The following is a 12,175-nucleotide window of genomic DNA, read 5'->3' on the forward strand; positions in this document are numbered from 1 at the left end:
ACAATTTTCAAAGAATCAAACTAACCAGAAGCAATGACTCAGGCATGAAATTGCCTACAAAAGCGTCTGGACCAAGCCAGTTTTCAACATCCCTCCCTGATGCTAAGAATAACTCTTGGGATGGGAGTAGCATTCTGTGGGTAACTCTCCTCTCTCGTATCTTTGCAAAAATGACCTTTCAACGGGATCTGATCCAAAACTCTTCCCAGTGATGTAGACACACTAATGACTTGTACCTTTGTCACCAACAACTTCCAACAGGCTTGGACTTGGCATCGATGAATATTAACCTCGCATTCATCCCACTCCATTGAAACAAACGGTGAAAACAATTTTATTAATCACTTCTATACACTTCATACATTTTGTGAGGTCCATTTTATTTCTACTTCGCTCCATGACACAAATCCTTGCTTGCAAAAGTGCTGGCACAGTGTATACTTTCTACTTGTCAATATACCTCCATCCTCTTCTATACCATCAATTGGCTACAAAGATTTAGAGGTTCAGTGATTATAGGATTTGAATGATTTTAACTCCTTTAAATTTGGAAACTCTTTAAACCCCATTTTCTCTGCAGCCACTGAGAATTTTTAAATCAGCTTGGCCTTTTCTAGCTCCAGGTCTAAGGATTACAGAGTTTTAACGAGTATAAATGCTTCTCTGCAGTTCTACAAAGAGCCGTTCCCAACCAGCTGACCTCCAAGAAATAAAGCCAGCCAGTTCTCCAGCTGGTAACTGCTGATCAGAGTTTCTAAATGGAAAGATATGTATGTTATGCCACAAACCACCAGGAAAACATGTAATTGCTTCCTCAACTCCACATGAAGCCAGTGAATCAGAAGATTTGATGTAGGAGGGGCAGCAGACTTTAGACGTGTGTCAGTAAATGTCCAAGAAGGAGAAAACAGAAAATGTCAGGGACCCAAAGAAGCTCACTGGGGCAGAGAGTAATGAGTTCACTGATTGCAAGCCACCTTGCTCCTAAAGAAAAGCTGTTACCATGGATACCCTCAAACCCTATGTAACCCTCTGAGGTCTTACCTCTTGCGTCCTCACATTTATGTATCCATAGTGAGTTCGAAGGGGCCGCCTGTATGTATAGGAGAATGGTATCCATTTTGCACCAGGTTGTCCGAAGCAGTTTAGTAGCAATGGAAAATTCACTTCATTCACAAGGCGCACAACCAGCAGGAAGAGGAATGCTGCTATGAAGCTCACTGCAATCACAGACTTTCTCTACAAAACAGTCAAAAAGAAAAGAAGAATGAATGACTTTCAGTCAAAAGCAGTCTCTGAGAGGTGCTTCCTCTCCCTTTCTCTTTCAAAGGGATCAAAGGACTTTGTCATTTAGGATATTTCACTTGGAGACAGAAAATAATCATTTGGTGACCAGGTTGCCCTAGTGTGCTGAGCCTCTGAGAACAAACAGCAGATTTCTTGGATTATCTTTCCATCCCATTCCAATCCCTCCTTACCTTCCCACCTTCTTTGGTGACTCCTATGCAGTTTTCAAAACCCAAATCAGACATTCCCAGCTACAGGTAGCCTTTCCTAACTGCTCAGTTCCCTCCCCACCATTATCCCCTGAGCCCCAGCCTATCTACCCTAATAGAGGTAAGAAGTCCCACCACTCCAATACTTCGAAGGCACTTCTACTGTTGTGCACTTTTCATGGTATAATTCCTTATGTGACTTTTCCTGCATGTAATTTTGAGTTCTGAGAACGGGGGCGTACTGTGCCATACTGCTCTGCGTATCCTAGGTCCTTAACACAGTACCTTACATACTGTAGGCACCCAGCAAACACCTGAGTGAATGAATAAATGGATTTTTCACATTCTTATAGATCCAGTCTCCTTACAGATCATATTCCGCTTCTTCACCTAGCACCCTCTACAGGAAGGAAACTTTGTGCTACACGATATGCAAAAGACTCAAAAAGCTAACAATAAGAGTAGGAAAACAAATCCACGTCAAGCAGCATAACAACATCCCCTAAACATGTTGTCATCAAACCAGAGTAGGAGCAACTGCATCTGACTGCCATGGGAAAGGAGAGATGTATTTGAGACTGAGCTTGATAAAATTCATGCATTTTAATCAATAGAGATGTGCGATCAGAGCTTTCTAGGAAGAGGAAACAGTAAGGAGGCAAGAAAACATGACGTTATTCATAGCCACATAGCACTTTGTTTTACTGGGACACAGAAGAAGAAAAAGCTGAAAATACAAACGATAACTTTATGGACTGTCTCAGATACCAAGCCGAGAAGTCTCTACTGAATTTGTTAGTTGATGGAAAGCAGAAGGAGACTTTTGTTTGTTTAATTTTTGAAATGTGAATGTTTTAAGTTATAATCAAACGCCAGTGTGTAAGGTGCTTTGGAGCAGGCAGAAACCAAAGATAGGCAGCAACTAGTTAGGAGAGCATTCCAATTGGCTAGGAGGGATGGAAATGAGAGCGGTGGCAGGGAGTGTAAAAAGGTGAGAAAAGACATGAGAAACTCAATTTAGGTGGAAGACAGAGAACTTGGCTACAGAAAATAATCTGATTGGATAGAAGTGGCAGGTGGAAAATTCAGAGATGCCTGAGATTTTGAGTCCAGGTAACTGCAATAATACTGATCATATCAGGAGAAACCAGGGTGGTTAGGGCAGAATTGATTTAAAAGAGTAAGAAGACTTGGCTTTCTAAGTCCTACTTTTCAAGGACTGATGGGTCATCGGGACGGAGCCATCAAGGGGTCAGGCAGAAAGTCAAGTCTAGAGCAAGAAGAAAGAGCAGAGCTGAGGGCAGATGTCAGGAACAACTCAGCCTTGTCTCCAGGGTGAAGATGTAACCGAAAGCGGGGGTCCGGCTGCTTGCTGCTCAAAAGCCAGTACTAAAGAGGCAAGGTTGATGGAAAGGAAAGTTTGCTTTATTTTGGGTGCCAGTGCAGCGGGGGAGGGTGGACGCCTGCCCAAAGGCTGAGTGGCCCCCACACTGACAACCAGTGGTCAAGAGCTTTTAAAGATGGGGGGTTCTATCAGCTCCGTCATCTTGAAATTAGTCATGTGGCAGTCTGACCAGCATCATCTTAATTGTGTTAGGGACAGTTAGTCTGAAGTTCCAGGGTCGGTTGGTTCCTATTTCTTTGAAGCCAATTCTCATAATTGTGGCAGCTTATGTCATGGCTATAGTCTTGTCATCACATAGTTAACTTCTTCCACCTGGTGGGGATTTCAGTATCTATGAGACAGCTCACAGGATACGGCTCAGAATGTTATCTATAGCCCTTAAGGAGGAGCTAAAGGTCCTCAACTAGGCTTACTGACTAAACTATTATTATTTAGTCTTGCTGGACCGTTTTCCTTTGCTTCTGCATTTTCTCACTTCTCTGATTAAACTTATTCTCTGGCTAAAGTTTTTCCACAGACAAAAGGCAGGCAGAGGACATGGCGGGTGGGGACCACAGGGTCCCACTCCATTTCAAAGACACAGTGAAGTATTCCTTCCTGAAGTTGGGCTTCACCCCTGATTCTTCTTCAAACTTAAGGGAAACTAAGTAACTTTCTGGGAATGGGTGCTGTTGTATTTTTAGCTCACCACTTCCTGGTGGAATTGGCTTCCTTTTACTCATCACAGAATGTCCCAAAGGAGAAAAGAAACCCAAAGGTGGCCCCTGTATCCTCCCTGGTCAGGGTCTCCGTCAGGGCAGCAGAGCAAGGCCACAAAGTCAGACACACCTAAAAGAAGTCTTTGCTCTTGTTCAGCTCCCGTGATGTGGAAAAGCCCATCCATCCCCCTGTCCAGCCAGCCCCATCTTCCAATCACCTGAAAGTCCCTTGAGTTCTGCCTCCTCAAAACCCCTCATCTCACCAGTAACTACCACAGCCTTACCTCATTTAACTTTCTAATCATGAAAACCTGTTTTAATTTGCTCCTCTGTGGAAGCACTATGTCCACAACATCGCAATGCGTCAAGGTAACAGCTTAAATGAGGTGACGGATCTTACAAGTTGAAAGGGACATAGACCAGAACAGATGGCTAAATAAAAGCAAAAGGGCCAGTCACCCATTAAGTAAACTGGTAAGAACCTTTTTTTACGGGTAGATTGTTGCAAAACAGCAGCTTGCTTTGAAGGAGACCCAGATGGGATTTGTGCCTTTGTCTATTCCAGAGCCCAGCATGGCTCTCTGCTTCTCTCAGCTGCCGCATTGCATTGCACGGCTGAGGGTCTGGGGACCAAAGCATGGAGGGCCTTTCTGAATTCACTGATCTCACATAGCAACACATACATAATGCATCCATGAGAGGAAAATAAATGAGCCCTTTTGACAGAAACTTCAAAATGGAATTAAATCACACTTGTAAAAGCCCGCTCCCCAAGTAATCCGTGTCTGCCTCCCATGTTCTGTCAAAGGGAACCAAGTAATGAGCAGAGAGCAGACGAGGGGAGCAAACGGGGAGTGGAAGCCAGACACCGACTCCTCTGTGCTGAGCCTGGATCACAGTCTGCAGTGGGCAGATGGGCTCTTTTCACAGCTCCGGCTTCCAGTCCCATTTCTGTTGCATTGTCTGAACCCGATTCTTTGCCTTTCTTTATATTTCCATATTCTTGTTTAACATGAACGCATTCCCATAGTGCTGATATAAAACCACCCTGAAATTTCACTAGAAGAGGTCTAATGTCAAGCACATTCTGGACACAAGGACAATGGGACTCAACATGAAGTACATTCTTCTAGTAGTCACTTCTGCCAGATCATGACCTTGAGCTTCAACAACTACAATGAAAACCATGGATGAGGCTACTCACAATCTACAGACACCAGAAGGCAGTGAGAATGTGTGTGTCTCTGTGTAGGGATGTGGGAGTTGGGGAAGTAACAAAATACCAATATCCATGATATACGTGAATATATTCACTCCTTCAAGGTGCAACTGCTCATTGAGTCCACATTCTGTGTAGACTTGGCAAGGTGCTGAAAAACAGAAATAAAACCATAAAAGACAGACAGACAGACCATGCTTCCAAAGAGTCACAGTTCAGTGCACCTGGCAAGTAAACAGAAAATTATAATACCACATATCAAATGGGGTGATGGAGGTATGCACAGGGCCCTGTGGCAGTCCAGAGGAAGACGGGGGAGAGCCGTGCCTGGGACAATTCAAAGAATGCTTGTCTGAGGAGGTGATGTTCAAATGCAGTCCTGAAGAACAAGAAGGAGTTAGGCAAGTGGAGATGGGAAGGCCATGCCAGGCAGACGGAACAGCACAGACAAAGGCACAGGAGTTTTTGAAAGGCCTTAATTTGGTCAGAAACATGCAAGTCATTTGATAAGTAGTGGGAGATATGCTGGGAAGTGGACAAGGTTCAAATCATAACAAAAAATAATAAGCCGAACGCATTGTCAGATGCATTTATCTGTCCCATCTACCTTACATTAGGATAATGAAAGGATAAATACATCAAAGTGCTGTTTTATAACTCTAAAATATTCTTCACTTTCCAATCAGATGTATCAATCACTTCATTTTATTCCGAACTGCCATTTAGGCACCACACCTTGTTTCCAGTTGTTTGAATTAAGTTTATCCCATCAGTTGCTTGTTCTTTTAACTGTTTTGAGTCTATCAACAGTCAGCAAATTAGACTCTACTTGTTTACACATGTGTTCTACGTCTAACGATTTGTTTATGGATGTGATCACTGTTGCCTTTATTGAGGTAATCAGAGCATCCCCTAGATTCAACAACCAACAATTAGGTAAGAGAAAGCAACAGTAAGTACTTGTCAAGTTTATAATGCATAAGATTCAGTTCAACAAACTTTTCGTACTGCAGAAAACAGACATAAATTTAATAAGGCATTGCCCTAAGATCAGACATGTGAACATTAAATGATATAATGGGTGGAAAAAGCAAAGCACAGTTTTAGGCACATAGTGAGCACTCAAAAATGGAAGGTGTCCCTATTATGATATAACCACGAATTGTGAGATCCTTGGTGGACATCAGCCAGTGGTGAGCATTGGCCAGCCTGTGGGAACAACGATAAGGACTGAGAGATATCTTTTTCTTAAATATTCCAAGCAGCTGCAAACACTTGAACTATTCAGTACAACTCATCCACACAAGCTCTGAGAGAATGTCACTGTGCCCAAATAGATCTGATGAATTGCTTCAGGGAAAGCTTTCTCCTTCTTTTGGGCAAGTCTGAAGGGGCCTTTAACAGCTGAGACATTTAGAATTTAATCCCCTCTGTGCTGCAAAAATATGCATCAAAAATGTGGCATTCCAGTTGCTCGCTCTTTAGAGTAGGATATCAGACTTCATAGCAGAAATACCTATTTCAAAATAAAACCCACAGAGAATTCATGATTTAGGGAGAAAACAATTGCCGAGATTTGGACCTAGCAATTTTGCAACCTTTATTAACATTTTTATGTTTTTATTCTTTTTACCACAAACTTCAACCACAGAATAAATTCTTTAACTTTTAGGTTAGTCGGTTGCTAGATTTTTGGCTTCTTTTTCGTAAATGATAAACAACAGTACAAAGGCGTATTTTTCTACTTAAATCGTATTATTTAATGACTGAATTAGTTGCTTACATGGTAAAATGGTGCACTTTTGTCCATATGCTGTCATCTACTCAATAATAAATATGAAAGCACAGTGCCAACTGTATTATTTATACCATTACTCAGTAACCTCACACATTGATAGGACCCTACTCATTGCTTATTTGTGACCTGATCAAATATAATTTCTTTTCCCATATAAAAAGTTGTGCCACTGGCCAAGCTCCAAATCTGGTTCTCCCTGAATACAACAAAGCTTCATCCCATTTGCACAAGGATGAATTATCAAAGCTCAGAGTATATACATAAAACCCTTCATTTGTTTCACTTTATTTATTGAATCAACAAACTGGATCCTGCTTGCTAAACTATGGTGAACTCTGGGGGAAATCTCACTCATTTGTTGGGGGGATAAGAAAAGGAGGGTAAAAAAAGGTGGACAATTCTAGACTGGTGGAGTCCACACAGGAGCTTACCAAGGGCAGCCTTAGGCAGCATAGCTGGTAATGGAATCTTAGAGGCCATCAAGAATGGAGTAGTGAATGTCAAAAACAAGGTCAACATGGGAGAACGAGTGGCATTTCAGAATCCAGGAGGCTGATGAAGAAAATGTGATAGGTAAAAGCAATATATTTTGAGAGCAGGCTTTGAAGAAGGCAGAGGAAGTGAAGCTAGAGAGGCAGGAAGGGATCTGGTTATAAGAAGTTATATATCATGTCAGAGTCTGGACTTTTCTGCAGAATACAAAGAAGGGGTCTAAGTGTGGGATAGAGAGGGTCAGATCTGATCAAGGAAAGCTCACTCTGGAGGTGGTGTAGTCAATGAATGGAGAGGCGGGAAAGACCCTTCAGGAAAGATAATGACAAAAGCCAACAATGGACTACTTCTTCAGATATCACTAATGGACACTGAATTCTCAATATGAAAACTGCAATTGTTACTTTCAGAGACTGGCTTTTCTTTTCCTAGTAGGGCCAGTGGGAATAAAGTCCAGATACAGCAGATACGGATGAATAATCATCATAGACTTAAGAGAAGATAATATTTAATGAGTGTTATTAGTTGGAGAAATATTTCTGTAATCCCTACTTTCCAGATGAAGAAATAGAGATATGAAGAGGTTGAGTAACTTGCCCAAGGTCACAGAGCAAGAAAATAGTAAAGACAGGTACTGAACTCAGATATTCTGACTCCAGAGTCTGTGTTTTACCGTATGAATTAACTAAGTTGTTAATTGTTACTCATACCAACAGGAATACTCTTACAGGATTGGTTCAGAAATTTTAAAAACTGGTACTAGCCATTAGCAGATTTTGTAATACATTTTGTCAATAAGCAAAATACCTAATTCATATGGAAAATTAAGAGGCTGATCTGAAGCATAGCAATTATATTATTTCAAAATCAGTAATTTGTGGACAAATTTAACTCTGGCTCTATTCCCAGTATTAAAAAAAACAACTACAGGGTACCATTGATTAGCACTAAGGGAAAATAAAGCAATTATTCTTCCACTTGTGCTGGAGAATATTAGGTACCCTTTGTCAATTAATAGTGTGGAGCCTTAATTCAGACAGTTTATAGGAACCAACATGACAGAATGGGTATGTCTTTTTTTCTCAGCTCCACAATTCTATAATCTTTTTATTCAGTGAAGATGCAGCCAAACAGAAAAATGTTGATGGTTTCTTTAAATAAATACATGCATAAATATATAAATAAATAAAATTAAAATGAATTTTTTACAGTAGTGGAACATCTTCAATACGGTGATCTACTTTAAGAATTTGGAGCCATACTTGTATATTAATGCATATATGTGGAATCTAGAAAAATGGTACAGATGAACCAGTTTGCAGGGCAGAAATAGAGACACAGATGTAGAGAAAAAATATATGGACACCAAGAGGGGAAAGCGGGGGGTGGGAGGTGGTGGAGGTGGGGGGGATGAACTGGGAGATTGGGATTGACATGTATACACTGATGTGTATAAAATAGATAACTAATAAGAACCTTCTGTATAATAAATAAATAAATTAAATTAAATTAAAAAAAAAAAGAATTCGGAGCCACATCACACATCACCTTCAGACAGTCCAGTTCAGGCTGGGTACAGTCCAGTAAGAATTACAAATCCAATAAACAAAAGCCAAAGCAATAGAGTTCTCATGGGCACCCCCATTGTCATAAATTATTCTGTTCAAAACGCTAGTCCTAGAGAAAAATTACAGATGGCCAAAACTTCTTCAGGGATTTTTTTTCCCCCAAAGGAGACTTCTTATAGCTGCAAACACTAGAGAAGTTCAAGTTAATGTGAACATTCTGAGTGTCAGATGGCACGATAAGAGGTCACACTGAACTTTCTAACACATTTTAAAACCTAATGAAACATGTCAATGAGTTTTCAATATGCCTGCACATTTTCCTTCTTTTATTTGAGGAGGAAATTAGGTTTCCTGACCCATTTCGATTTTTAAACTGCTACAGTACCAAATGAAAAAAATCATGGCTACATTCACTGAGTTTGTCTATTTTGTAAAATTATATAAAACCAGTTTTATATCATTTTGCTTCTTCATCTTTATCGTATTGCTTCAGCATATATCCTTTCACATAGCAGAAAAAAATGAAAGTTCTTCAGAACCACAAGATAGAGCTGAAGACAGATATTGAATATGAAAAATGAAGGACCCCGCAAGCAGTCTCTCAGTGTGGCTGTACAGATAGACACAGAGAAATTTAATCCAAAAGACTGGTTCTCATGATGAGAACCTCAGAGACGGGGGCAGATGAACCTGAAGTTATCTTTTCTCCTTTTTTCATTAAATCCTAGTACTTATGGGAAGAAATATGTGCCAGTCCACCTGTTGCCCTCTCCCTGTCCCCTGACATTCTGTTGAGCGAAGAGAGGGGCTAACTAACCAGGGGTAATGAAGATAATTAGGTCATCAGACCAGGTGCTTTTGTTTTATTCTCAGCCAACTTATAGTCTTCATTGGCCTTACTTGGTTTCTATGAACATCTGCTTGGCATCTTTTACTCTTAAAAAGATGTTTGTCTTTTAGAATCCAATTCTTACTTTGTGTTTAGGACACAGAAGTGGAGCATAAGGATAAATTCTGGTGGTCATAATGTCATTAGGGAAGGAGTCCTGCCCAGAAGCACCACGATAATGATGAGAATGACAATGATGAGGACGATGACGATGACACTGAGTTTTCTTACCATGTCACATGAATCTATGTGACATTACACTATAAAACACTTACCTTTTAAGCAGTTTCAGGCCTACCACCTCACATGATTCTCCACATAGCCAGTGAAGTAAGAAGGGATGGTTGGATGCTTGAAAGCCTCATCTCCCATTTCTCCTTTCATGCCCTCCATGTTTCCACCTGGACTTCTCACCATGCTCCAACGGCCCTTGGCTACCCAGTTCCTATGACTTTGTCAAGGCTGCTCCGCACTGGTGCCCTGCTGTTTTCTACCATCCCCATCTCTACAAGTTCAAATATAACTCAGCTTAAATAGTGTACCTCCCCAAAGCCCTCTATTTCTCCCTGGCTTCCAGTTCATGGATGAGGGTAGGGTGGGGGTGGTGGGTAGTGAAAGAAGATAGAAGAAAAAGATAAAGAGGAATGCAGAGGGAGGAAGGGGGAGAGGGAAAAAGTCCTCTATAATTTTCTTTATAAAAATTCCTTGAGGACGTGAACAAAGGCTGAGAAACATCTCTCATACAGACAGCATCAAACACAGTGTCTTGAACTTAAAAGACATTCAGTAAATATTTGTGGAAGAAAGGAAAGAATAAAGGGGAGAAAGAAGAAAGAATGGAGGGATTCAAAGTTATTCTCTTCTAAATATAAGCAGTAAATCATCCAAAAAGTTTTAGTTTAGGATCATTAGGAAAAATGTTTTTCTATGAGGGGAAATTGTTCTTTTCTTTCTTCTTCTTAATTCACCTCACTTGGAGATTTCTGTGTAAATCTGATGTGAGTGTGGAGGGGAGGTCGGGGAGGAGGGTTAGGAGGGGGAATATAAAATGAAGTGGGAAGAATTTGAGTCTTTGTTAAACCGGACTTTTCGCTGAGCACTGCTTTGAAGTTCCTGATAGAACTCTCAGATCTGCTTAGAGCAACATCATTTATACAGCACATCATGAAAAGACTTACAAGAATTCACATTTTTTAGAAAACCAACTCTTGTCTGAGGAGAACACTTAAAGCTAGAATTCCGCATCATGGAATGAAAAGTGCATAAAAGAAGGATTGCCTGTCCTTCTAATAAGGACAATGGCCCATTTTCTGAGAGAAGGAACTTGCAACTGTTTGCTGTGTGCTCAGCAAGTTATCAGGTATTGTGCCAGAAGCTTTATAGGGATGAAATTAGATTCTCACCAGCAGCCTATCTGTAGACTCAGGGTGGTCAAGTTACACTAAATGAGCCAATATACGTATCCTTGGGCACATTGTTTAACCTGTTTGTGCTTCTGTTTTCTTACTTAAAATTGGAGAAAAAATCGTACCTGCCTAATATGATTGTTAAAGGTTTAAATGAGTTACTACGTATGAAGGGCCTTACAGTACTGCCTGGAAAATGGAAAGTGCTCAGCACATGTTAGCTTTTACTGTTAGAGTATTTCATGAGATCTAAGACACCATCAATTGTCCATCACACCGTTACTCTAAATATGATAAGAAAGGAAAACAAGGTGGGGAGTCTAAGTTGTCTCTGCAAAAAGCTGACACCAAAATACTATTCCCTTAAAGTCAGAATATTCTAAAAATAGAGCTGCCATCCAGAAAGGCACAGCAAGAAGAGAGAAAGGAAAAATAATCCCCCCTGAGAACCTGAACCACAGTCAGATACTCATGCAGGTTTTTGATACAAGTTCACATTACCAGTGTGATTCAAGGTAAAAGTCAGTAAATAATTCAATTTAAAGTGGTCTCCAGATGGTAGTATCCCCAGGTGACCATCTGAAACAACACAAATCCTATCTGGAAGAATTAAACTTCGTTGTAGGCAAATAGCAACTGCAAGGTATTGTGTATAAGACACACCTCCTTCTCAGACATGTGAAAAAATAGAAAAACATTTTTAAATACATGAAATATGGTGGTATTATTATAGTTGTCATGGTTATCATTGTCATCATCATCATTCTAGGGAACAAAGAGAATCAGGAACGCAGCCTGGACTATTTTAAACACCTGTCCCTCACCCTAAAACCTAAAGGAAGTATAACCTCAAATCCATGAAGAGAGGATGACAGAGTCCTGGAGTTTCCCAGGACATTGGAATTCACCAATGTAAAAACCCTCTGGGTTTTTTTTCTTCTTGTCAAGACTGCACAAGTTAAAAAAACAACAAACCCCCTTTTTTTGAAAATAGTTAGACTACCCTTCACACACATTCATATGGACCCCATCCTCATGCACAGGTATCAACTGCTGCACCTTCCAGCATCTCTTTAAAGAATCCTCTTGCAGGTCAAAGTTGAACCTTGGTTGAGGAACGCATACATATTAAACAGTCTTTCGCTGAACACAAGTACAGTTTTTCAAGGGCACAGGTCTCATGATGATAATAAGTAGTATTGTG

At 40.5% G+C, this 12,175-nt stretch overlaps 1 protein-coding gene across 1 annotated transcript in view; it reads right to left on the minus strand.

Annotated features, from left to right (window-relative positions):
* Positions 1-12,175, minus strand: part of ST6GALNAC3 (ST6 N-acetylgalactosaminide alpha-2,6-sialyltransferase 3) — a 411,951-nt gene that overhangs the window by 334,935 nt on the left and 64,841 nt on the right. Inside the window, exon 2 of the mRNA XM_082665320.1 lies at positions 1,045-1,239. Coding sequence (XP_082521446.1) covers positions 1,045-1,239 — 195 coding nt within the window. The remainder of the gene's footprint in view (positions 1-1,044; positions 1,240-12,175) is intronic.

This window comes from Grampus griseus (assembly GCF_964374135.1).
Source record: "Grampus griseus genome assembly, chromosome: 1".
In the NCBI taxonomy this organism is placed as follows: Eukaryota; Metazoa; Chordata; class Mammalia; order Artiodactyla; family Delphinidae; genus Grampus; species Grampus griseus.